The 27,220-nt window shown below is 50.8% G+C and overlaps 1 protein-coding gene across 1 annotated transcript; it reads right to left on the reverse strand.

Moving 5' to 3' along the window:
• Nucleotides 1-1,611: 1,611 nt before the first annotated feature.
• On the reverse strand, nucleotides 1,612-23,459 carry COPZ1 (COPI coat complex subunit zeta 1). Its single transcript, XM_062203539.1, has 9 exons — nucleotides 23,384-23,459; nucleotides 10,078-10,146; nucleotides 8,862-8,943; nucleotides 8,223-8,314; nucleotides 6,832-6,887; nucleotides 5,105-5,182; nucleotides 4,902-4,953; nucleotides 3,672-3,710; nucleotides 1,612-2,941 (listed from the first exon to the last, which is right to left on the reverse strand). The coding sequence occupies exons 1-9, from the start codon at nucleotides 23,399-23,401 to the stop codon at nucleotides 2,894-2,896; spliced, it is 534 nt and encodes a 177-aa protein (XP_062059523.1). The 5' UTR covers nucleotides 23,402-23,459; the 3' UTR covers nucleotides 1,612-2,893.
• Nucleotides 23,460-27,220: the final 3,761 nt, after the last annotated feature.

Here is a 27,220-nt window from a genome sequence, read left to right on the forward strand (position 1 = left end):
GGGAGAGGAGCCAGAGGAAGAGGCTGCAGCAGTAAATCACCCTGCGGGGGAGGGGGGGCTCCCTCTGCCTGAGCTCAGTGGGGTGGGGAAAGGATAGACATTTGGGCTGGCGGGGAGAGTGGGGAATCGCCACATCTGGCAGGCAGGTGTCTGGCACTGTTCAGGCTGTAGTCACTTTCCCAGCCAAAGCAGAGGGAGGGGGGGAAGGGGAGGAGGGGCCTCCCAGGGTCCCCTGGGAAAGAGGGAAAGGCTCACAAACAGACAGGCAGAGGCCCAGGATCAGAAAGAGACCGAGGGAGGGAGACCATCAGGCCCTGCTCCCCAGTCTCTGCTCCAGTCAGCGCTAGAGGTGGCTTTACCCACAGTCGCAAAAGAAAATTGTTGGCCAGAAGACAGGGTAGGTCAGGGGCACCAAAGTTTCATTCCTGGTGAGAAAGCAGAAGGCAGGGGAAGGTCAAACCAAGGAAGCTAGGGAACCAGAAGCTCTGTGAGTTCCACATTTGAGAACAAGACAGAAGGCCACCATCCACATCATCACAGGCCACCACCCTCTAACTCGGAACTAAGCCTGCCCTGCACCCCGGGGTCGGTGCTGGGCGATGGTGGTGAGGCTGGACGCTGCTCTCACCAGCTCAGACAAACAAAGGTGATACCTAGCCTACATCCAACCCTCCCTGCACCCCAACTTTCAACGCAGGAGCCCAGGCAGGCGTGATGCACCCAGCCGTCTTTCCTATCTGCTGAGGGATTCTGGGCACACGGTACTGAGCTCAGTCTCCAGGTTTTCATAGACAAGACTGGAGGACTCCAGGTCTCACGCTTTTCTATCAGAGGCACTCATTCAGCCTACTGCTTCATCCTGCAATTGCAGGCCCATTTTACAAGCAAGCAGAGGTGACTGCGAAGGAGACCCTTCAAACTGCAGTGGAGAGGAGGGCTCCCCACACTCCCCCCTCCTTAAAATCCTGCAGAGGAAGGGGGAAAGAAAACCAAAGCATTCTCCTGTCGCCGCGGCAACCATAAAACCCCAGCTAAATCCATCTTGTGAGCTCACCGCCCCATTAAGATGCAGGGCCAGGCTCAGCGCCAGCCCAGCCACATTCATTTGTGCGAATAAAGGTGGGGGAGGGGGAGGGGGCAGGCTCTGCAGGGATGGGGAAATGGCGAGAAGAGGTTATTTACACCACCGTCCTGACCTTCTGCGGCAGCGCTGGCTCCGATAAATAACCCGCTGAGCGCCGCTTCAGAGCAGGAGTGGGAGGCGCAGGAAGGGAGCCCCCACGCAGGTGCGCGGCTCCGGGTTACTAATGGCTGAGGCGGGAGCAGGCAGCTGGCTTTGGGGGTGGTGGGGGAAAGAACTCGGTTCCCTGAGACTCCTACTGAGAAAATACCAGCCCCACCCTACCCCTGGCGCCAATTTCCAGGCGAGGGGATGGGGAGATGCCAAGGAGGCAAACAGCCCCGTAAATTAGGAATGGGGGGGACTGCTGGGGAGTCTCTGAGGCAGGAGGGAAGAAATATTATAAGATGGGGATGGGGGGGGGGGGAAGGCTGGAGGAATAGGAGTCCCTGCCAAAAAGAGAGCAAGAGGAACAGAAACATCACACAAAGGCAGTTTGGAAAAACAAATGGGTTTTATTCCTCTCTGCACAGAGCAGGACACGAAGGTGGCTGCCTTCTGACTCCACACCCCTCTTCCACAGAGATGCCTGGCTGTCTGCACCACTCCCATGCTGGAGAACTGGCAGTTGGTGGGGCAGGATGCCTACATCTCAGGAAGGTTTCTAAGACATTTTTGTGGGGAAGAAGTTTTGGGTCATGGGGAAGGGTTAGACCCAAGTGTGGAAGTTCCATCCTTGTCTCCCTGGGGAAATCCAATCCCAAAGGCAAGGCCCCTCCCTTGGAGGAGGAGGGCGGGGAAGAACCCAGACCTACTGCTCAGATCCCAAGTGGAGGCAGAGAGGGGAGGGCCAAGCAGCAGGTGCAGACCCCAGGTCAAGCGGTCCAGGCTTTTGGGGAGCTCGGACTGAGAGCCTAGAGGCCCAAGTCCTATGTTTCACTCCTTCCAGTTCTGCACAATTCTTCTTCCCAAGGCTAGAATGGAGTTGGAGTTCCAGTGACTGGCTTTGCTCCAGCACACAGAGGGACAAAGCTGGCGAAGACACCACAGTCAGTAACGGGGGAACATTCAAGGTGGCCCCAGAGGAGGACGCTGCCATGGGCAACACTACAGGCCACAGCAGCGTTGAGGCCATATACAGGATCAGGGTGGGGAATGAATTTTATAAGCCCTCTCCACTAGAATTTCAATTACAATTTCTTCTGTTCTGTGCCCTCTGAATGACTCGTCCAAGGCAGAGGGTAGTGCAGTAAGCAGAGAGGAGAAAACACTGGGGCCAACCAGTGGGGTTCAGTGGCGTTTGGAGCCCCCGGACCTGCATGCACTGTAGAGGAAGGAATGCTCCTTCTCGACCCCTGCTGGACGCCTGGGCTGTGGGGTGAGGGCTGGGTAAAGGCAAAGGGAGGCAAACACTTCAGCACACGCCTTCTCCCACTTGGACCTGCAGAGTATGTACAGCAAAGGGCACTGGGTTGAGAGAGCACGTGATGGCAGGAGAGCAGGGAGCATCCTCTCCAGAAAGGAGGTGGGGGCGTCCTGGCCCTGCTTCCGGATCTGCAGGGGGGCTCTGCTCCCAGAACCGGGAAAGGGGTGAGAAGGAACAGGAAGTGTGCAGGGAGGATGGGGGAGGGGAGACAACCACAACAAGATGGAGATTTAAGGATCCCTGTGATCCCCGAGATGACCCTGAGCACATCAGGTGGGGGACCGGCTGAGGAGTCCCGGCAGACAGGCCGAGTGTCTGAGGGCGGAGGAGCCAGGAACGCTGGTTTTTCACCGGAGGAGTGACCACTTGATCTGCTCTTTGGCTGACTGTAGCACCTGCAGAGACAAGGGCAGCGTTGAGGGGGGTTGGGATCTCCTTCCCCCCCACTTGCCTTCCCTGTCCTTAGAAGAAGGGGGAACAGAAAATCCCCAAGGGTAGAGGAATGGAAAGAAGCTCTCTAAGGCCCTAGAGGGTTGTCAGTTTGGGAAATTCCAACAAATTTCAAATCCACTGCGGGGATGAAGACAGAAGAGGTATATACCTGGGAGGAAAGAAAACTGGGGGTTACTGGACACACACTAAAAAGGGGGAGTCTCACAACCAGAGGGATTCTTGGCGAGACCCTTCCCCCACCCCCATCAGGTAGACAATCTATCTGCAGTCAAGGTAGCAGGACAGATCTGCAAAACCTGCACATTCTGGAATACGCAGTTCCAGCTTAGGCCTCATTTGCATAATAAGAGAGAGAGTGTGTGCGCACACACAGACCATCTGCTTAAGGCAAGCCTCTGCTGGAGAATAAATCACAGAAAGGCATCGGGCAGGGAGGGTGTGAAGGGTGCAGAGCACGGCTGACAGCTACCACTCACAGGAAACTGGGAGAGGACTTGGGGGTGGGGTAGGAAGCATGGGCTGCAGGGTCTCAGTTCTCTGGAATGAGAGGAAGCCAAGGACGCTCTGTCTTCCATCTCTAGTCTCCTTCAGACTTGGGGGTGGGGTGGAGGACTGTTCTAGCCTCTGCAGGGACCCAGTCTGTCCGGAGAGGGAGTAGGGAGAGAGTCATACCTGAGACACGGTCTGCTCCGTCAGGGGGACATCTTCGCCCTGTGGCACAGAGAGACGCATTTAGTGTGGCAGGACGCTGGGGGACGACCTGACCGGAGGCTTCCAGTGGACATGGAAGAGTGCTCCTTTCCACTGAAGCGAAGGGCTAATGCCCTGAACTTCCAGGGCCTCCTGGGGATGACTGCAGCCATGGTTTTACTTGGCCAGGAGGGACCATGAACACGGAAGGGTCATTCCATCCATCCTCTGTTTCAAGGCAGGAAGACTTCTTAAAAAGATTTATTCCATTCCGAGTAATCAGCAGGTTATGTGATCCTCAACTCCCGCAACTTGGGGGTGGGGAACCTGATTCCCTAGTCCAAGAAGACCTTCCCTGAATATCAATATCGCCAGGGAAAGGATGAGGGGGAGCCAGGGGCAGTTTAATGGATCCCGCAAGGCCTGATGGGTAACGACAGCATGTTAATTTGAAGAAATAAACTGCTGCAGCAGCAGCCTGAGCAGGGGAAGGGGGAAGGGGTGGGGGCCCCTCTCTCTTGCCATATAGAGACATATGTTAGAGGAGAAGATTAAACTATGCAAATGGAGCCCACGGCAGTTAAGGGAGAAGATTTCCCATTACCCGGCACTGTCGGCTCTCACTGTGTGGAGGTCAGAGCCAGGACAGCCTGCGAATGGGGAGATCTCTGCTCAGACCTCTCTCTACCTACATCTTGCTGCGGGGCTCCCTCTGCACCCACCCTTATCTCCACCGAAGGATTCAAAGCCTCCTGTGGTCAACTCAGAGGCCCCTTTCTGATACCTCTAGCGCCAAAGGGGAATGAGGTTCTGGCAGGTAAGGATGCTCCTGATACAGAGGGATCATCCTTAGTTACGTAAGTCTTTAAAAGACAAGACAAGACACTCCTCCGCCTCCAGTGACTGGATCCAGCCCCACAGAGGGAAGAAGCCAAACTTAATTCCTTCACAGTTTCAGAACCTAGACTATCACAGTTTCTTTTACTCCCTCGTTCATTCAGTAAGTGTGTATTAACCATCCACTTTGTGCAAAGACTGTGGGAACTGCTGGGCATCAGGAGAGAAATCGGTTCCTCCTGCTTCTCCTCTTTGGCACAGAAGGAAAGGGAAGAAGAAGGTTGTAGGATTCTACAGGGCAGCCCTGGACACGTTCAGCAGCTGAAGGGCGTCTGTGAGGAGCTGGGGCGGCCCAGGGAAACAATTCCTGCTTACCCGTAATGCCACCCGGTGTGCCACCTGCTGGGGATCACTCTCCAGGATCACTCTACAAAGACAAAGAAAGCTCATGGTTTGCTCCGTCTTGATGGATCAACTTCGGGTGGGGACAGGACCTGTGGCCACTCAGCTCACTTACCCTAGCACTCAGGACGTGACCCACCCCTTCACCCCAGAGTCAGGTGGGTCAGAACACTCACCCTCCATCTACAATTTCATCCACAGCCAAGAAGAGTCCCTCCATGTTCTCCAGCAGAGCTCGCTTCTCCACGTTCTTCCTGTGTCCCCGAGAGAAGAGAAAAACAAGCCTGTGTGTGAAAGGAATCCTAGGACACTGTTTCAATTCGAGATTCTAAACTAGACAAGTAAAAATATCTGCTCAAGCTACCCGGACACAGTAAATAAAGTAAAGAACTCCAGGCCGGCGCCATGGCTTAACAGGCTAATCTTCCGCCCTGCGGCGCCAGCACACCGGGTTCTAGTTCTGCTTGGGGCGCCGGATTCTATCCCGGTTGCCCCTCTTCCAGGCCAGCTCTCTGCTGTGGCCCGGGAGTGCAGTGGAGGATGGCCCAAGTGCTTGGGCCCTGCACCCCATGGGAGACCAGGAGAAGCTCCTGGCTCCTGCCTTCGGATCAGCGAGCTGCGCTGGCCGCAGCAGCCATTGGAGGGTGAACCAACGGCAAAAAGGAAGACCTTTCTCTCTGTCTCTCTCTCTCTCACTGTCCACTCTGCCTGTAAAAAAAAAAAAAAAAAAAAAGTAAAGAACTCCAAACCCCTTCCTACTCTGATTTGCTGAGGATCAGGAAGGCCAGGAAAGAGATTCTAATAACACAGTTTCTGAGTATTCAGGGTTGATTATCCAGAGCTATCATCTCTTTCCTGCTTGCCACAACGCTTCTCATGATGTTGCTCATAAACACTGACATTAGTGGGTGGAGAAAAGGAGTAAACAGAGCTAAAACTCAATCTGGAGGTGGCAGGAGGTGGGAGGGCTTGCGCTCAGTCTGACAAACCTCCTAAGCCTCTCTGTGCCCCTCCCTGTACCGCACCAGTTCTGCTCAGGCCCTGAAAAGACGCCCAAAGCGGGGGGCTGGGGACTGCCAGGGTACACATCCAACAGCCTTGGGTCCGGTGGTTAGTGCGCGTGACCTGTCACGTCGTCGGGTTGACTCTTTCACTACACTACCCTACATGGAGTCTATGCATTCACCTGGCTCCGAAATAAATCAGCCCCTTCCTGAGGAAACCTGAGCCATTTGCCCCGCTGATTTTGCTGGCTGAGGGCGCCTGCTGTTCTGCTCTGGATGGTTGTCTGGACTTGGTTCACTTGGGAGCTGACGGGCAATGAAATGCAGAGCCTTGGATGTTTCCAGGAAAAGATCTTATATCTCTTGCATTGCCCCTCCATGCGGAGAGGAGAGGGCAGCAGAGGGGGGAAGGGAGGAGCGGGTAAGTAGCACATTCTTCCTGTTGTCTGGAAGGGAAAACTCAGGACGACGAGACAGACACTGGCAGTATGGCTTCCACTCCCGGTACCGATGTTTCATTGGGGTACCTCCTTAGGCTTGCCCTTCCCTACTGAGTTCGAGAATGAAACTCAGGAAAAAAAAAAAAAAATAAAGAAGAAGAAAAAAAGAAACTCAGGAAAACACCTCAAGGCGCTGAGAACTCAGGCAGAGCCAACTGGGAATTACAAGGGCGGACACAGCAGTGAAGATGCTGTTCCCCCTCCCCCCATCTCCTTCCTTAATGGGAAATCACAGCATGGGAAGGACACGCTCCATCCAGTCTTCCCCATCGGTGTGGACCGCCCTGACACAGTGAGCCGAAATCAAGCCCCTGGAGCCGCTCCTGATCCCCTAGAAATCCCTGGGCCTCAAAAACAGTTACCCTCTCTCTCAACCCGCACCAACCATGCCCTGCTCACCTCAGCATCTGGCTCAGTGAATCGAAGAGGCAGTTCAGGACAGCCATGAGCATCAGCTATTGGGAGACAGACAGACAGAAGGCTAAGAACCCTGGAAGCTGCTACATAAAAACAAAACCCTCCAATTCAAGAAGCATCCAAAGACACAGGCTCTCCCAAGGGCCCAAAACCTTAAGTTGGACGTGAGAGCAAAGCAGGAAGAGGATCTGTGGTTTCTCACGGACAAACTCTGCCACATGGTCCCACACTGCAAGGCCTCTTTCAGCCAGAAGTTTCCTGTAATAGCCTCTACACGTCTTCAGCAACTGTATTGGTGTGACCTGATGTCTGAGGTAGAGGAGTCATTAACCACGCCATAACACAGGTCAAACAAAGGCTGCAGTTAGTGGAAAGAGAATGGGCTTTTGAGTCAGACAGACTTAAAAACAAACAAACAAAAAAAAACACGTAACTTCAATCCACAGAAGCTACAAGTTTTAAACAACAAAGTACCTTACAAAGCACTTATGGCAATAAGAAGTCGGAGCCAGCGCTGTGGCGTAGCAGGTAAAGTGGCGCCGGCATCCCATATGGGCGCCGGTTCGAGTCTTGGCTGCTCCACTTCCCATCCAGCTCTCTCTATGGCCTGGGCAAGCAGTAAAATATGGCCCAAATGTTTGGGCCCCTGCACCCACATGGGAGACCCAGAAGAAGCTCTTGGCTCCTGGCTTCGGATTGGTGCAGCTCCAGCCATTGCAGCCAATTGGGGCGTGAACCAGTGGATGGAATAGCACTCACTCTGCCTCTCCTCTCTCTGTGTAACTCTGACTTTCAAATAAATAAATAAATCTTTAAAAAAAAAAGAAGTCAGCAAGAGCTGGTCCTCTCAAATTTTCGCTTTTGCCTCAAATTACCTGGGGGCTTAGTTTTGCTCGTCTACTCTCCTGCAAGTCCACAGTATCTGAGGCAAATAGCTCCTCCTGCAACCAGGAAGCAGTGAGGACTACACCCGTGGTCTTCTCAGGCACCCCACTCAGATTGGATGGCTTCAACATGACTCAGGGCGTCAGCAAACTGGCCCAAACTCAGTGAGGTATGAACCCTTTACACAGCACCAGTATCCCCCAACTCTCCTCCCTCCCCTCGACCACACCCTAGAAACCCAGTTTAAAAACACTACCCAGGGAAGGGTATTCAACAGTACATGGTGTCTTCTACTTCCAGGAAAACTTCCTTTCTGGGTAGAAGCACTTGCTGGGTTATTATGAGGCTGGCAGGGAGTCTCTGCCGACTGTATCGGCCCAGCCTGAAGCCAGAGACCTGGCTCTCCTAAGCTCCAAACCAGCGGCCATGTCTTGCCTGTGGCTTAGGAAGTACAATGAGTGATACCAGAGAGGGGTGGGGATTCTCACCTCGTTCTCATAGGAGCTGCCAATCACGTAGAAATAGAGGTCGATACTGCTTTTGTACACCACCGTCAGGCCTTCTAAGAGGGCAATCTCACCTGGAGGGAGAAAGGTGGCCTGAGAGAAGGAGCCGTAGGCCAGGCAAGGCAGGTTAGCGTGACCTCCAAAAGCTGAAGCGGATCTGCTCTTTTTGAGGGGGTAGCAGAAGAGAAGTACAGAGGTGGAGGAGTCTAAATGTGTCTTCTCCTGTACCCACACCCCCCTCCGCCCACTACACTTGTATATGAGACAGGATACTAGTCGATCCTTCGGAGGTGAAAATGCAGAGCGGTCACCTTTACAGACTTCCATTTACCTGCCCTAATGGATGCGGTACAATAAGCAGAGCTGCAGTTAAATTTGTCAAGTGAGGCTCATAAATCCAGGGACTAGACAGGTAGCTAACAGCCAACCTTCCAGCACGGTATTCCCGCGTGAGGTACACTCACCTCCCCATTACATTTCTGAAGAGTTTATTATATGAGGGGAGGAGGAAAAAAAAGAGAGAAAGGAGGCAGAGCCATTTTATCCTTTCTCTGCAGTCCTACCGCCACCCCTTCCCACACGGCTCCCCCCAACACAGGGAGCAGTGAGTGGATGACCTACTGTCAGTCCGATGGGTCTTGTTGAAAATGTTCTTCTCAAAGGCCTTTTGCTCCTTGGCACTGGGGTAGGTGTCGTCATAGTACTGCTCAGAGAGAAGGGACACAGGCTGGGGTCACCAGAGCAGGGAGCCAGAATGATCAGTGACTGTGTTCCGCCCTGGGATCTTGGCTTTCTTTCCTTCAAGGCACAGGGCAAGGGAGATACACTGACATGGAGAAGAAAGACTGCAGGAGCAGGGAGTGGGCAGTGAGTAATCAAACCTAAAACATGGAAAGGAGTTGCTATAAGCAACCTCACTTCACACTGTGAAGGCTGTCTGAGAGCGGAGGCCTGCCAGCCCTGGGAGGAGGCTCTGCTCCTGCCTGCACTCTACAAGAGCTCTCCCAAGACCACTCACATCAAGCCCTTCCTAGGAGCTTGGCCATGTCGGGGAGCAGTGCCAGAACACTGCCTTCAGACCCTTGCCCACCGTATGAAGCCGAGGAATGGGCAAAGGCTGTAAAAACCTCCTCAAAGAAAGGCGACTCGACCCTCTGAGCTTTCTTTCCTGCAAATGGAAAGGAGCCAGAGGCAATGGAGCACATCACTGAGCCGACTCCCAGGCTCTCCCTGGCAAGGGGGCGGAGATGCAGGCTGCTAAATCGCTGTGCTCTTCAGGGGCTAATCCGTCGCAGTCAGCTGAAGACCTATGACAGGTCTGGCATTTAGTAACTGGATAACTGTTTCAAAAGGTGTCCTGCATAGTTACATCCAATTACAGGGAGGAACAGCTGGTGAATTCTAAACTAATCTCTACCTGCTGATTGATTTATGCTACACTCGCCCAGAGTTAATACACTGGGGACCGAAGAAATTTCGACAGGAGGGGGAGGACACGGAGGGAGAGGAGAGGGGTGTCCTTCCTCCTCTCTTTCAACAGATCCAAAGTTGGAAACAGGCCGGGGCAGTCAGGAGGTAACGCGCTTGGCGATGACTGCAGACATACACAGGGCTGGAATTGCTGGAATTGCAGAAGTCCCTGGAAAAACCCAAGCGAAAAGGTAGAAGGGAAGGGGCCAGGGGTGATGGACACGGGTTGGCTGCTTCTAACAGTCAGCTGCGGCTTTGTTCAGGAACCCAGGCTCCACAACTGTTCCTGCCCTGATGCTGTGACAAAGGAGGTCACAGTCTGTAAGTCTTTGCTTTGTTCCCAAACTAATTGGAAAGAGAATCTCACCTTGGCAAAAAGTCGATCTCCATCATTGTCCAGAATCAGGATGGCTTTGACAGTATACAGGGAGGGTTCCTGAAGAGATAGGAACACACCTTCAGTCCCGACAGCCCCACCGCCACTGGCAACCCATACCCCCCCCCCCAGTCCCTCTGGGGTTACAAGGGACACCTGACTGCCTCTGTATGCCCCCCTGCCCCAGCATGGCTACATTTCCACTTTTCCCACGGAGAATGACTACTGGTGAGTGAACTGAATTGAAGGAGGGGCATTTCAACACAGGCCTCCTCAGCAGCTCAGAGCAGCAGTTTCTGACTCACAGAGGGCTTCATCAAGGTGGGTCCTGCTGTTATTGCCCAATGTTATAGTACAGTTATTTTCCAAATTACTCTCCTTCCCTGGTCTCCCATGCACAGGTGGCTATGGAATGTGACCAGATTAATTAATAGGCACTGCACGAGACCATTTGGAAATAGAGTTGAATGCCCTGGTACACTTGAAAGTTTCTGCAGTCCCAATGCAGTGGCAATGCAGAGGCATAAAACAAGCCTTCCCTAACCCACCCACGCACGGAGTACAGAGAAATGAGCATTTGTGTGTGCTCGCACACACAGGCACACTGGCTCGGAGTGCACCCCAGTGAGACAGCCGTTTTCCAAAAACTCCCGTGACAGCCGATTCCTCCACGAACAACTGCCACTAAATTTACTAGGACAAAACCAACCTAAACCAGGGGTAGTTCAGAAGTAGTGAGAGAAGAAGATCTGAAAGACACTCTGGGGCCTGGAGACAGTGAGCAGGAAAACATTTTCTTTCACCAACAAGAACCAAATCTAAGATGCTGGCTCCCTCAGGGGAACCACAGCCTCAGCCTTCCTGGTCACAGGCAAAAACTCCTGTCTCCCACTGCAAGCTTCTCACTCCACAGATGCTGGGCTGCCTGCTGCTCTCCCTCCAGCCCTGGACCGAGGGCACGACCTAGTTCAGGGGCGGGAGGCAGTGCTTCGAGGGTGGAAGGGCTTGCAGCCTGCGTTCCTTCACTTTCCTTACCGCTGAAATACATCCCTGTGCCATGAGACTAGGCTATTGCTTTGCTCCCTCTCCCCTGGCTTGCCTTAGGGAACCCGGAGCCCACACGAGGGCCAGACGTGTTCTCTGAGCGTGTGTTTAACAAAGACCCAAGACTGAGGAGGGAAAAAAAAATCACTGCCAAGGATCCAGAAACTACAAGCTCTACACGTGTAAACTGTTCATGAAGCCACAAAAAGCTTATGGTTCCATGGAAAAACCTGGCTTCAGGAGGGGGAGGGGGAACTCCACATCTGAGCAAAGGAAACCTGTTCTTCTGACGACAACAAGGCGATGGCAAATGTTAAGATTTCCCCACTTGAATTCTAGAGGACAGCCATTTTTGTGTTTTGTATATTGATTTACCCTAGGCGTCCAGGACAATGCCTAACATGGACTAAATGTTCAGTACTTGTTAAATAATTAAGAGAATAAAGGAAGTTTGAGAATAAAGTAAAAAATTTTTATGCAGTAAGCATCTAGGGGACCTCTTATAAAATTAGACTCCCACATAAGTAGATTTTCTGGTGTGCCATTTTGGGGGATATTACATTTTGGGGGATATTTATCTCTCCTCTGATAAATACTTTGAAATGCCCATCCTGTATACTTTTTTAAGATTTATTTATCTGAAAGGCAGAGTGATAGACAGAGATCAGTCTTCCATCTGCTGGTTCATTCCCCAAATGCCTGGCTAGGCCAAGCTAAAGCCAGGAGCCAGGAACTCAAATCGGGTCTCTAATGTGGCTAGCAGAAACCCAAGTACTTGGGCCATCATCTGCTGCCTCCCCCATGCGTTGGTAGGAAGCTGGATTTGGAAGCAGTCAGGACTGGAACCAGGCACTCAGATCGGGATGTGGGCATCCCAAGCAGTGGCTTACCCTACTGTGCCACAAGGCCGTACAGCAGGCTCAGTTCTACAGCAGCCTGGATTCTCAATTTACCAAAAAGGAACAGCAATAATTTTTTTAATTAATGGAAAAAAAATCAAAATGGAAGGAAATTTCGAAGAAATAAGTGGGGTCGATGTTGTGACACAGTGGGTTAAGTGGAAGTCTGTGATGCCAGGATCCCATGTTGTAGTACAGGATTGAGTCCTGGCTGCTCTGCTTCTGATCCAGCTCCCTGCTAATGTGCCTGGCAGAGCAGTGGATGACAGCCCAACTGGCTGGGCCCCTGTCATCCATGTGGGAGACGCAGATGGAACTCCTGGCTTCAGCCTGGCCCTGATCTAGCTGTTGCAGCCGTTTGGAGAATGAACTGGGTATGGAGGATGTTGCTTTGCCTTCCAAATTAATAAGTAAATCTTTAAATAATAATAAAAAGAATAACTTTTCCTAGAGCTTTTTCCCTGGAAATCTTTGGCTTTGTCACTCTACCCACATTCAAAGCAACCTTAGAAAGCTGTCTGTTGGCTTAAACTGGGCCACTAAGCTGGCACAGGCAACTGGTTCTTGCAGCCACAGAGTCTGGCATCCCTAGAAGGAACAGGAACCCAAAGAAAAGCAAAGCCCCAGTGGCCCTTAGCCAGCTGGGAGAGTGAGACATCCTTTGTGGCCAACAGGCCCTGAGTACCCAAGCAGCCATGCTGGCAGAAAGAGACACATCCCTGCTTCCCTGCTGCTGCTCCTCCTCCTGCTGCTTTCCTTCAGTTTCCCAGAAGACGCCATGTAAGAAGCCCCCAAAACAGAAACGCTGCATCTTCCTGAGAAAGATAAAAGGCAGGCTAAGGAAGGTGAGGCGGAAGACTGGATTTGACTGAAAGAGGAGAGGCCGCATTACCAAAAACGCCGGGCACTGCCAACTTGCAAAGGAAGGACCACGCCAAGCAAAGCTGCGAAGTTAAGCGAGGGCTTAAACACTGCTTTCCTTCTCCATCCTGCTACAGCCACGGCCAACAGCGTCTCCTTGACTGCTCCTGCCACCTCCTGACTGCAGCTGGTTCCACTGCGGCCTGGGGCCCCGCCTCTCTAGAGTGCTGAAGGCCGGGACTTCCCCTCGAGCCACAAAACCAGCCAGTTTAAAGGTCCCAGAAGCCATTACTGGTCATGTAATTTCATTTTAAGTTTTTGCAAAGGGCAACTTTATAAATAACTCCAGTTACTGGGAAAAAAAAAAATAGTAGGTTTCCTGGACATTAGACCAGGCGTGACCCTGTTACATATTAAATGCTGGTTGTTGAGAAAGACCCTAGAAGCTTCGGTCCACGTTAAAGTCTATTCTTCCCTCCCAAAATGGGTAGCTGCTAGAAAGCTTTCGAGACAAAGTTCTGTGATGCACTGACTTTCAGAGAGCCACAGCCTGAGTGTATAACAGAACTTCACCTCAAATGCTAATGGTGCCTAGAAATGATGTATAGGCAGGCTGCTTCGTGGGAGGCTGGGTGGCTTGGATAGATTCTCATGTCTGTTTTTATTGTCAAGAAAAGTAGAACATGCTCCTCAGGACAGCTGAAACATCATCAAACAAGCAAGCAGGCGGCTGCAAGGGAGCCTTTGATCTCAACCAGGGGCTTCTGAAGCCTGGTGAAAAACATCAACAGCGTGTAGAACCCCTCCCCCCTCACACACAGAAACACAGGGGAAGAGTCACTCCTAGTGCTGCCCCCTGTGGGCCTTCTGGGTGGCCTGCAGCTTCCTCGGGATTCTCATTAGCAGAAGTATTCAAAAGGCAGCTCTGGGTAAAAGCTCTCGGTTATGTCTTGAAAGTCAAACTAGTAGAGATGGGCTCTGAAAGAAACAGTGAATTCAGTCTGTTCACAAAGTACGCAGAACACTCTGGGGTGAAATTTTGCCACGCCACCAGAAACCTTGGGGGATAATGTTTGAAGCAGGTAGACAGGATATTTGGGAGCTATGATTAATTATTTGATTCTTTCAGTGGGAACAAAACCAAGAAGCCTTTATGGAATTAGAGAATACGATCTACAGAGCTGAAAGAACACAAGAGCGAGATTCCTGGAAAGTTCTTCATTCCCTACTTAAAAAGAAATCCTGAGGGCCATCCCAGTGAGGGTACCCCGGCTTGTGAATGGGTCGCAGAAGCTGCATCAAGATGCTCTTCTCTCAATCCTATTTATAAAGTAAAACCAAGACAGTAAAAACTAGAAGGAGGAATTCCTAGACTCCACATGGCTAAGCAGGTGTTTTTTACTCCCTGACTCTGTGCCAACATTTTAAAAATTAGAGGCTCCTGTGGAGTTAAGAGCTCTAATTTGCCAGCCATAAACCCATGAACTTCATGATGGAGAAGGAAAAAAAAAAAGTAGTAACTAAAGGCTTTAACAAGAAAGAACAGTTTCCACCAGCCAGATTAGAGTCAAGCACAGCTCAGAGAAGACTAGGAGCCACCGGTAGTACACATTCCCCAGCAGACATTAGAGCAGATATCGATTATGAGGAGGAAATAGCATGTGTCTCAGGAAGAACCGATGGCAGGAGACACCCAGAAAGACAATCTTCCTTTCCAGCACAGACACAAAACCCAGAGAGCACAGCGGCCAAGAGCTCGGACATTACAGAAGATGTCTCTGAACTCCGGCATTAGCCATTAACTCATGCTCTCCCTTTCTCCAAGATTCAGCCTCCTCATCAGAGAAATGAGAGGCTTGACCTAGATCAGTGAAGGTTAATACCTTTTTTGAGTTACAGCAGACCCCGCTGATAAGCTGATGAGATCTATGGACCTTGTTCCCTGCAAAATACACATTCTCAAATTTTTATGATTTTATGAGTTCAAAGAGTCTGGTTTAGAATTAAATGAGTTTCTCTCCTGAAGATAAAAAGATGGTATGGAGAGAGGATGTAAGGAGGGGAAAATGGGTGATGCTTTTGTAAATCACCCCCTTTCTCTGCCATGCACCTAGGAATGGCTTCAATACGTGTGCGGGCTTCATAAATTAATAAATACAACTGAGAAAACCAACACAGCCAGCAGGGGGAGTACAGGTCAGCACCACACCCCTCTGGCTTTCAATGGCTGGATTTGGTGACGAAAATGGGCAGGACAAAGATCACCAAGCCCCACGCTCTCAGGAAGGCAACTTCTCAGCCCTTTCATTAGAACTCAGAAAGCCTGTCTGCTACAGACAGTCCCGACATCACCAACCATCAAGGAAGTGAGAGTCAGAAACGAAGGGCACAGCAGCATTAGGGGGCGATGGACGGGACAAGCAGAAACCAGACCTGGGAGCAGCACCAGAACTTCCTGGCCAGGCCACTCGGGGAGCCCAGAGCCCTCATTTATCACTCAGCAAGGGAAGAAAATCAAATGGGGAGAGGTTTGTTTCTGGTCACGATGTGCATCATGATTCAGTCCACTGCCTGCCCACATCTGCTCCTAAAAACGAAGTCTCCGAAAGTCTGAACTGGCAGCATCTGGGTCCAGCGTTCAGTCTGTCTATGCTCCCAAATCACCTGAAGCGGACAGCTCTCCTTCACTCTGGTGTCAGTCCCTGGGAAACACTAGACGCTAGAAAAGGACCTGGACAAGCGGCTGGCCGCTCTATCCAGACCCACTGGCTACAGATGGGGATGTCTGCACTGACAATGAGAGAATGAAAAAGCCAGATTAAGGAGGTGGGCTTTGCAAGCAGCATCAAAGCCTTGTTATACAAAAGGGGAACTTGCAAAGAGATGGGGCCGTCAAACACAAGAAGAGGTGACATAGGCTGTGGAATCCAAGGCAGGCGGGATCCCTAGAGGGATGTGAGAGAAAACCTACTCTGCCCTGAAATGGACAGCAGAACGCGGAAGGGCCCCAGCCAGCAGGGCTTCCAGTAACGCTGTGCCTGGGCTCCGCCTCCCAGGACACTCCTGTCCACTGCCTGTGGCACCGCCTTCCCACTTCCCAGTTAGTCCATCCGCCACAAGTTGGGAGGCAGACACTGACTAAGCCGGCTCCCATGTGTTTGTGCCTTCTCTGGTTCCCCTTTCCAGCACTGGCGTTCTTGCCGATATCCCAACTCCGACCAAGTCACTTCGGTCAAGGAACGGTAGCAAGCACGGAGATAAAAAGCACCCTAAACCTGCCACTAGGCGCCCTCGGATATCTGGATAATTGCACCCACCCTCAGCCACCAGGGAGGACCGAGCTTCTCAAGGGCCTGGTTATCTTCAAGTGGAGGCCCCCTCCTCCTCTTCTGACCACGTGACAGCTCCCCCAGACTTGCGAGATAATTTATACCTTGCCAGGGACCAACTCTTTCCCACTACTGTGAAGGAGAGGGGAAAAATATATATATAAATACGTCGGAAATCTATAACGAGGTCTTCTTGGAGGGCAAGACATGGGGAGAGTTAGAAGCAGCGTCAATTGCTCTTTGGGGGTTTTAGTTCAAGCCAAGGTCTGCTTCTAGCAATCAACCATTAAAACAAGCTGGCCAGAGTAACAGCACAGTTTATTCTGATCATTTAATTTGAAGTGTCAATAAATTAAACTTCAATCAATTAAACTAGGTGTGCAATAACCCAGATGGACACCCCGACACCAACATAATCACAATAAAAATTTTTATGGCTGCCAGGGACCTCACCGGGGGCAGTGCTGGCACTGCGCGCGCCCTAGCTGAGAAATATATCTCCACAGTGCAGGAAGGAGGAGATTGCTTCTCCTAACGAAATGGAGGGGCCAGGCACCAGCAAGGACGCAGCTGGGAGAGGGGCACAGGGGACTGCCAGGAAGGAGATGGGAGTGCTTCGGGGGCTTAATGTAATTGATACCTTTGCCCAGAGCAGGGGGAGGGCGGCATTTAGGCCAAGTACCTCTACTGTTAGTGCCAAAGGAATTTAACAAAAGCCCCATTAAGATGATTCAGGAAGCAAAGGCCACAGAGCGTTATCAACCTTTAGGAGTCACTGATGTATTCTGCTCCGCTTCCTCCTCCCTGTATATGAATACCCTATGCACTTTGGGTGGCCTGATTTTTGAATGAGGCTTAGATTTTGGGGGTTTGTCATTGTTTTAGGATAAAATATTAAGGGGAAAGAAAAGATAGAAGTTTAAGTCTGGTCTGTAAAGCACTGGAAAAGTACTCAGAAGGCAAATCCAGAGAGGATTCAAAAAAATGAAATTTACAAACAAAGACTTAAGGATCCAAACTGCTAGAGTAATTCAGCTTTGAGGGGGAAAGGAGGAAGGGATAATTCATGAGCTTTAAGATTCCACAGTTTGGGGCCAGCGCTGTGGCACAGCAGGTAAGGCCACTGCCTACAGCATGGGCATTCCATATGGGCCCTGGTTCATGTCCAGGCTGCTCCATTTCCAATCCAGCTCCCAGCTGGGAGCTGTGCCTGGGATAGCAGTAGAAGATGGCCCAAGTGCTTGGGTCCCTGCACCCACATGGGAGACTTGGAAGAAGCTCCCGGCTACTGGCTTCAGCCTGGCACAGCCCTGGCTGCTGCAGCCATTTGGAGAATGAACCAGTGGATGGAAGACCTCTCTCTCTGTCTCTCCCTCCCTTCCTTTCTAACTGTACCTTTCAAATAAATCTTTAATTTTAAAAAATGCAAAAAAACTATTCCAGATTATTACTGGGAATAGTGACCTGCAGACATCCCTCCACACTCACAACTCAGAAAGGGAACCCAGCTGACATGCCAGCAGAGAGGAAGCGGAGAACAAAGCTGCAGGTCTGACAGCTTTACTATTAAGCATTGGGAACTGAAGGAGATGAAAGGGTCTCTTCCCTTAGAGATTTTTATAAAAAGATGAGAATGGGGGCTGATGACATGGCATAGTAGGCTAAGCCTCTGCCTGTGGAGTCAGCATCCCATATGGGCACTGGTTCGAGTCCTGGCTGCTCCATTTCTGATCCAGGTCTCTGCTATGCTTGGGAAAGCAGTAGAAGATGGCCCAAGTCCTTGGGCCGCTGCACCCACGTGGGAGACCTGGAAGAAACTCTTGGCTCTTGGTTTCAGATCAGCGCAGCTCGCCATTATGGCCATCTGAGGAGTGAACCAGTGGATGGAAGACCTCTCTCTCTCTCTCTCTCTCTACCTCTCTGTAACTCTGCCTTTCAAATAAATAAATAAATAAAAAGATGAGAATGATTAGACAAGTCTGCATGAAAACTAGGTAGAGATGGATTACTCAATTCAGGACAGAAATGGGGGTGAGGCAGGATATGTTTAAGATACCACTTGGGGCCGGCGCCGCAGCTTACTAGGCTAATCCTCCGCCTTGCGGCGCCGGCACATCGGGTTCTAGTCCCGGTCGGGGCGCCAGATTCTGTCCCGGTTGTCCCTCTTCCAGGCCAGCTCTCTGCTGTGGCCAGGGAGTGCAGTGGAGGATGGCCCAAGTGCTTGGGCCCTGCACCCCATGGGAGACCAGGAGAAGAACCTGGCTCCTGGCTTTGGATCAGTACGGTATGCCGGCCGCAGCGCACCGGCCACGGCTGCCATTGGAGGGTGAACCAACAGCAAAGGAAGACCTTTCTCTCTGTCTCTCTCTCTCTCACTGTCCACTCTGCCTATCAAAAAAAAAAAAAAAAAAAAAAAAAAAGGTACCACTTGGGATACCTGTGTCCCCTATCAAGGTGCCTGGGTTTAAGTCCCAGCTCCACTTTCAACTCCAGCTTCCTGCTAATGTGCACCCTCAGCGGCACCAGAGGATGGCGAGTACTTGGGTTCCTGCCGCCCACATGGGAGACTTGGGTGGAGTTCTGGGCTCCTGAGTTCAGACTGGCCCAGCCCTTCTGCTAGTGAACCAGCAAATGGCAGCTATCGCTCTCTATCAGTTTGTCTCTCTCCCAAGTAAACATATGCATTTTTTAAAATGTGATCCTTTGTAAAGTGCTACGTGAAGAGACCCTGTTGCTATTTCGAAGTTCCCATGTTGAAGGGCGGCTCACCTGGAACCCCTCTAGTTTACTCTTTCCTCCTCGACATCCTCCATCTGTACGCCTCGGAGAGGTGGGGACAGAAGAACACACCTTGATCAGACTTTCCCAGAGGTCTAGTCAGACCCAGGAATAGAAACGTGAAGGAAACCCCAGGAGTCTGTCTACCTAAGGAGCAGCTAGTTAAATACTGTATGGGTACAGTGAACTCCAGCTCACCAGAGACTCAAGCACTCCTCACAATCTTCATAACGGGGACCCAAAGATCAGAAAGAGCTGCCTAGCAGACACTGAAGGAAATGAGATGCAATGAGGAAAGCTGATTCTAGAATCAAATGGAACTGAATTTTATGAACCAACAGGTGAGGGTCATGAGAAGAAAGAAATTTGGGGAATATCACCTGATTCTCAACTAAGGTTCCTCACCTGAACCACTGAATACAGAAAATTTTTAAAAAATGTATTTATGTGAAAGAGCTAAGAGAGAGGGAGAGACAGGGATTTCTTTCATTTGCTGGTTCACTCCCTAAATGGCTGCAATGGCCAGGACTAGGCCAAGCTGAAGCTAAGAAACAGGAGCTTCTTCCGGGTCTCCCACGTCACTGCAGGGGCCCAAGCACTTGGACCGTCTTCTGCTGCTTTCCTAGGCCATAGATTGGAAGTAGAGCAGCCGGGACAGGAACTGGTGCTCATATGGGATGCTGGCATTTCAGGTGGCGGCTGAACCTGCTATACCACAATGCCAGCCCCTGAAACAATTTTCTTTTTTTAAGATTTATTTGAAAGGCAGAGCTACAGAGAGAGAGAGGAGAGTGACAAAAATAGAGATCTTCTATCGCTGGTTCACTCCCCAAATGGCCAGAATGGACAGGGCTGGGCCAGGACAAAGTCAGGAGCTCAGAATTTCTTCCAGGTCTCCCACATGGGTGCCAGGGGCCCAAGAAATTAAGCCATCCTCTGCTGCTTTCCCAGGCACATTATCAGGGAGCTGGATCAGAAGTGGAGCAGCCAGATCTCAAGCCAAAGCCCATATGGGATGTGGGTGTTGCAGGCAGTGCCTATGCCACAGTGCTGGTCCTCCCTAAAACTATTTAAATGACTATTTTCTCACTTCTTCCAAGGATGGCACAAAACTAACTCTACTGTAAATACAGAAAGTTGGTTAATTATACAGAATGAGTACCTTAGAGTATTAGTGTTTAGTTCTCTCACAGAACTCCAGTTAAAAAGGCTAGGATGGTGGAAAGGGTTTATAAAGTCTTAATTGGGGGCCCAAAATAAATTGAAATTGTAGAGAGAAGAAAAAGGTTAACGTTGGAAAGAGCTCACATAGATGAAGGAAAACTAGCTTAATACCCGAGGGACTTTGGAAACCAGCACGAGTACTGGTACCAGTTGGTACTTTGTCCCCTACAAAAGCTTTCTGTAACTGATGGCTAATATTGAAGAGGTGGGAAAACCATGATGACAGCATCCACTTTAACCCCAGAAAGACCTGGTCTGGGAGGATGAGAAAATAAAAATCTAGTCCTGGTTTTGACACTGTACTTTCTCAAACAAGCTCTTTGCCTTATACCTCAGTTTTCCCTAACTGTTACATTGGTTCCTCATGATTAAAAATTCAGTACTTTTTTTAAAGATTTATTTATTTGAAAGGCAGAGTGACAGAAAGAGAGAGAGAGATATATCGTCCATCTGCCTGTTCATTCCCCAAATGGTTGCAACGGCCAGTGTTGGACCAGACAGAAGCCAGGAGCCAGGAACTTCATTCGGGTCTCCCATGTGGGCACAGGGGCCCAAGGACTTGGGTCATCTTTTGCTTCTTTCCCAGGTGCATAAGCAGAGAGCTGGACTGGAAGCAGTGCAGCTGGGACTTGAACCTGCACTCCAATATGGGATGATGTCATCCTGGGCAGCACCTTAACCTGCTGGACCACAATACTGGCCCCAGTATGGTTTATAAAGTCAAGTCTAGGGGCTGGTGCTGTGGTACAGCGGGTAAAGCCACCACCTGCAGTGCCTGCATCCCATATGGACACCAGTTTGAGTTCCAGCTGTAGCCTGGGAAAGCCGTGGAAGATGGCCCAAATCCTTGGACCCCTGCACTTACATGGGAGACCTGCAGGAAGTTCCTGGCTCCTGGCTTCGGATCAGTGCAGCTCCAACTGATGCGGCCATCTAGGGAGTGAACCAGCAGATGGAAGACTTCTATCTCTTTCCCTCTCTCTGTCTGTAACTCTATCTCTCAAATAAATAAACCTGTTTTTTTTTTTTTTCCTAAAAAAAAAGTTAAGTCTATGGGTACCTGACCAAATTAGCAGGAATCTGTGAATGCAGCAACTTAGGCACAGATTAAAGTGGAGGAATAAGGAAAAAGCAGGCTGAAATGAACTTCACTGAGGAAGCAGAGACAGAGAGACTTTCACATGTAGCTCCCCCAACTCATCACTACCCACAGACATGCTGTTAAACAGGATCCCTAAATATCATCCCCTTCACCCCTTTACCTCTAAGCAGAATCCCTTCTAAACATATGTAAGGAGCAGTCTAAAAGCTTCCAAAGAAACCAATTTCAGCCGGCGCTGTGGCTCACTAGGCTAATCCTCTGCCTGCGGCGCCGGCACCCCAGGTTCTAGTCCCGGTTGGGGCACCAGATTCTGTCCTGGTTGCTCCTCTCCCAGTCCAGCTCTCTGCTGTGGCCTGGGAGTACAGTGGAGGATGGCCCAAGTGGTTGGGCTCTGCACCAGCATGGGAGACCATGAAGAAGCACCAGGCTCCTGGCTTTGAATCGGCGCAATGCGCCGGCCGCAGCATGCCAGCCGTAGCGGCCACTTATGGGGTGAACCAATGGAAAAAGGAAGACCTTTCTCTCTCTCACTGTCTAAGTCTGCCTGTCAAAAAAAAGAAGAGGGAGGGAGGGAGGAAGAAACCAGTTTCCTAGAATCTAACCTAGGCTGCTGCCTGGTTAAGAAAACTCATTTACCACCTGGTACAGAAAATACTCAAAACTCAGATCATAAGCTTCTGACCTAGACTCGACCAACCCATACCAAGAGAATGAATTCTATCTGGGACATTTTGAAAAAAGAGAATTTAGACCTGTTACTCTTTTCCCTGGTGAGGACCTGGACATGTATGTGTTCATCAGCTCTGAAGGAAAAGAGAAAGCTTCTTTGGAAAGAGATGTGGAGTGTGACTTCATGCAAGAAGCAGGCCGGCAGCTAAACTCCTACATCTGTACACACACACAGCTTCCAGCTTAAGAGACGGGGCACTAATGAAACAGATGCTCTGGTCCAGCTCTAAAGAAAAGGTCATAGACATTCAGTCTGAACACACAAAAAGGATCATATGGGGAGCCAGCGCTGTGGCACAGCAGGTTAAAGCCCTGGCCTGAAGCGCCGGCATCCCATGTGGGTGCTGGTTCTAGTCCTGGCTGCTCCTTTTCCGATCCAGCTCTCTGCTGTGGCCTAGGAGAGCAGTAGAAGATGGACCAGGTCCTTGGGCCCCTGCACCCGCGTGGGAGACCAGGAAGAAGCTCGTGGCTCCTGGCATCGGATCAGCGCAGCACCAGCCGTTTCGGCCACCTGGGGAGTGAACCATCAGATGGAAGATTTCTCTCTCTCTGTCTCTACCTCTCTCTGTAACTCTGTCAAATAAATAAAATAAATCTTTTTTTTTTTTAAAGGATCATATGGACAAGCACGCTAATATAACTCCTTTAGCCAAATTTTCATATAACCAGAGAGGTAGAAATAAGCCACCTTAGATCCCACGATAAGAACTTCTAAAGTCTAAACGGGGAGGGGGGGAGGGAGAACAGAATAAAGAGTGTGAAGTAATAGTCCATAGTGCACGCTAGCGCTATCAGGAATTCCAGAACTTCGATGGAATACTGATTCTTTATCCTGACAGACCTATATCATAGCGGCTATCAGGCGACGAAAGTAAAGAGAAAACGGCTTTCTTAAAGAAATCCAACAGGGAATTATCAACGGGAAGTCAAACTCTAAAATCCACCACGAGCGATCTGTGACAGCAAAACACTTGTACTAGAGCTTGGGGCGAGTTTGGAGGTTTGGGGAAATTCAGATCGGGCCGTCATCCACAATGCCAGGAATCAGAGTACCCCAAAACAGCATGCCTGCGGTCCGATGCATCCTAGTGAAGTCGTGCGCTCCCTTCAACTTTCCACAGACTCGGAGCCCTCACCCCGCAGGGCTTCCTACTCGAACCCGAGGCGTTAGCTCCTGCACTAGGCCACACACGTATCTCAGGGGCCAGCAGAACCTTCGGCCCCCGAGGACTACCCGGAACTCCCCTGTCTCCCCCTCCCGGTTTGGCCGGAACCCTGACTCCCGACCCCTGTGCACACTGCATCAGCTCCGCAGCCCCTCCGGATCCTACCAAAATCAGCGCCTCCATCTTGCCCCGCAGCTGGTGCCGACGTGGAGTCGCACAAGCGACGCCGCCGCTGATTGGCCATAGGTCTTACTGAAACCCCACCTACGGTGACGGTCATTGGTTAAGAATAAGCCGGCCTTTGAGATATTGACCAATGAATGTCTTAGCTTGCTTAGCGGAAGGAAGGTGTCCATCCAAAAGGCGCAGGTATTTGATTGTCAGCTTGACTACTCAATAAAATGCCAAAACCTCACGACAGAGTGGGGCGGGGAGGACCCGCGGGGCGGGATTGTTTCCATGGGGAACGGAGGAAGCGATTGCTGATTTTCAATTGGTGGGGCTGGGGACACGTGATACTGTGACCGGACTAGTCCGCACTCCCTTTAGAGGGCGCTGTGCCCCCTTGGCCTTTAACAGCGGCCTCTGCCTGCCGGAATCCCACCGCAATTCTGTCCCCAGCGCCGCCACCTCTAGCCTCAGGCTCCTTCGGTTTTCTTTAGCAACCACGCTGAGAGTTGCCCAAAGGCCACCAGGAACTGATTGCCACAGCAACAGTCTCCCCCAGGGTTTTTTTGTTTTGTTTTGCTTTGTTTTTAAGATTTATTTATTTACTTGAGAGGTTGAGTTACAGAGAGGGAGAGACAGAGAGAGAGAGGTCTTCCATCTGCTGGTTCACTCCCCAAATGGCTGCAGTGGCCAGAGCTGGGTGGATCCAAAGCCAGGAGCCAGGAGTCAGGAGCTTCTGCGTCTCCCACGCGGGTGCAGGGGTCCAAACACTTGGGCCATCTTCCGCTGCCATAGCAGAGAGCTGGATCGGAAGAGAAGCAGCCGGGATTAGCACCACAGGTGGATGCCTAACCTCCTATGTAGACCATACTGGCTCCCCTCCCCTAGGTGTTGTGTCTCCTGCTGGGCCCAAGCATGGCTGAGAAGCCAGAAAGTCTCTAAAAGCAGATTTTCTTTGGCTCAACCTGAAGCCGGATGTTGGAGCATTGGAGAGCAGAGAGGAGAGAGTAGGGGGGCAGAGGGGTAGAAGGATCAGAATGAGGGAGCACAGGGAGTAGGGTGTGCGGTTTTCCCGTAGGGACAAGCATTGCAAAATGAGAAAAGAGAAGTTTGCCGAACGCAGGGATTTCACAATAGGGAAGGGTTTTAATGAAGTCTGGCTCTCCCTTCCCTCTGTTCCCTGGTTCACAACCTCTCCCAGGTCGAGAACATCTATTACTTTAAAAATCACCCCCACCTCTGACATCTGCGACTTCCCAGCTCCCCAAGAAGAGAGTCTAAACTTCCCCTCGCTGGGGGGTTCTAATAGTTTCAGAGTAGAGTCAGAAAAAAAAAAAAAAAAAAAGAATAAAACGATCCAGAATGAACTACAGAGCTAATATTACCATGAAAGAAAGTAAAATGATTTTCTGGTGAAGTCCCAAGAGACGGCCTCATCTGTGGCAGAGATGGGGCCTGTGTCTTATGCCTGATGGGGAGTCGTCTGTACGTTTCGCACTGTGCTCAGCATCATATGTGGTGGGGCGACCTTGGCCTGGCAGTTTAACGATGCTAACAGCATCAGTCCCTTGTGGTGTGCCAGGCGCAGTGCTAAATCTGTGACTATATTACTATGTTCTTAAAACCTTTCTGAAGTACATGGCTATGCGACCATTTTCCTTAGAGGTAAGAAAAGTGTTGCTTGGGTCCATTAGCTGATCTGGCGGTCATACAATTATTATTCATGGGCAGTCACAGACAATGTGGTTCTAAAGTCATGTTCTTGGGACTGTCATCGTGGTGCAGCAGGTTAGGCTGCCACCTGTGACTCCAGCATCCCATGCCAGAGTGCTGGTTCGAGGCTTCGAGTCTCAGCTGTCCTGCTTCCGACACAGCATTCCTGCTAATGCAGCATTCTGGGAAAGCAGCAGACGATAACTCAAGTTTCTTAGGCCCCTGGCACGCATACGGGAGACCCAGATGGAATTCCAGGCTCCTGGTTTTCGCCTGGCCCACACCTGGCTATTGTGGCCATTTGAGGAGTGAACTAAAGAACAGAAGATCTCGGGCCAGCGCTGTGGCACAGAGGGTTAAAGCCCTATTTGAAAGAATAGAGGCCGGGGCCGTGGCTCACTTGGCTAATCCTCCGCCTGCAGCACCAGCATCCCGGTTCTAGTCCCGGTTGGGGTGCCGGTTCTGTTCCGGTTCTCCTCTTTCAATCCAGCTCTCTGCTGTGGCCTAGGAAGGCAGTGGAGGATGGCCCAATTGCTTGGACCCTGCACCCGTATGGGAGACCAGGAGGAAGCATCTGGCTCCTGGCTTTGGATCGGCGCAGCGCACGGGCCATAGCAGCCATTTGGGGGATGAACCAACGGAAGTAGGACCTTTCTCTCTGTCTCTCTGTCTCTCACTGTCTGACTCTGCCTGTCAAAAAAAAAGAAAAAAAAAAAAGAATAGAGACTGTTACTTAAAAAAAAAATAGAAGATCTCTCTCTCTGTCACTCTGTTTCTTTTCTTTTTCTTTTTTTTTTTTTTTTAAGATTTATTTTATTTATTTGAAAGACAGAGTGACAGAGAGAGGTAGAGACAGAGAGAGGTCTTCCATCCGCTGATTCACTCCCCAGATGGCCACCACGACCGGAGCTGCGTCCATCCGAAGCCAGGAGCCAGGAGCTTCTTCCAGGTTTCCCACGTGGGTGCAGGAGCCCAAGGACTTGGGCCATCTTCTACTGCTTTCCCAGGCCATAGAGGAGCTGGATCGGAAGTGGAGCAGCCAGGACTTGAACCAGCGCCCATATGGGATGCCGGCACTTCAGGCGGTAGCTTTACCCGCTACGCCACAGTGCTGGCCCCTTACTTTATTTTTTTAAATATTTATTTGAAACAGAGCGACATTCGGGCTGGTTCTGTGGCGCAGTGGGTTAATGCCCTGGCCTGAAGCGCCGGCAACCCATATCGGTGCTGGTTCTAGTCCTAGCTGCTCCACTTCCAATCCAGCTCTGCTGTGGCCTGGGAAAGCAGTGGAAGATGGCTCAAGTCCTTGGGCCCCTGCACTCCTGTGGGAGACCTTGAAGAAGCTCCTGGCTCCTGGCTTCTGATCAGCCCATCTCCAGCCACTGCTGCCATTTGGAGAGTGAACCAGTGGATGGAAGACTTCCTCTCTCTCTGCCTCTGCCTTCTCTGTAACTCTGCCTTCCAAATAAATAAGTACATCTTAAAAAATAAAAATAAAATCAAGTCGCTCCCACCGACAATTCACTCCCCTGTTTTGTGGTGTGGTACAGCCTCTCTTGTGTCCCAGGCATACCTAAAGGACCTTACCTGGGTTCTGCAGGGACCCTGAGGTGGGAAACCCTGTGATGTGGTGGTTGCTTCAGGAGCCTGGTTGGCTCCTCCTCCTTTAATTGGGAGTACTGACTGATTTTCACACCCATTGTTCCAGAACATGATTCATAGCTGTCCTGCCTACTGGATAATTATGCTGTAAGAGAAAGACTGCTGGCTGGATTGGAGAGTTTAAATATTTTTGTTTGTATTATGTTTTATTTATTTGAAAAGCAGAGTCAGAAAGAGAGAGAGAGATCTTCTATCTGCTGGTTTACTCCCCAAATGGCCACAATGGCCAGGACTGGGCCAGGCCAAAGCAAGGAACCAGGAACCTCATCCAGGTCTCACACATGGGTGCAGGGACCTAAGCACTTGGTCTATCCTCTGCTGCTTTCTCAGGCACATTAGCCTACTAAGTAGCTGGATTGGAAATGGAGTAGCTGAGACTCGACCCGGGCCCTATATGGGGTGCCAGCGTGACAAGTGATGGCTCAACCTGCTATGCCACAGTGCTGGCCCCCTTAAAAC

The sequence above is a fragment of the Lepus europaeus genome, chromosome 10 (assembly GCF_033115175.1).
Source record: "Lepus europaeus isolate LE1 chromosome 10, mLepTim1.pri, whole genome shotgun sequence".
In the NCBI taxonomy this organism is placed as follows: domain Eukaryota; kingdom Metazoa; phylum Chordata; class Mammalia; order Lagomorpha; family Leporidae; genus Lepus; species Lepus europaeus.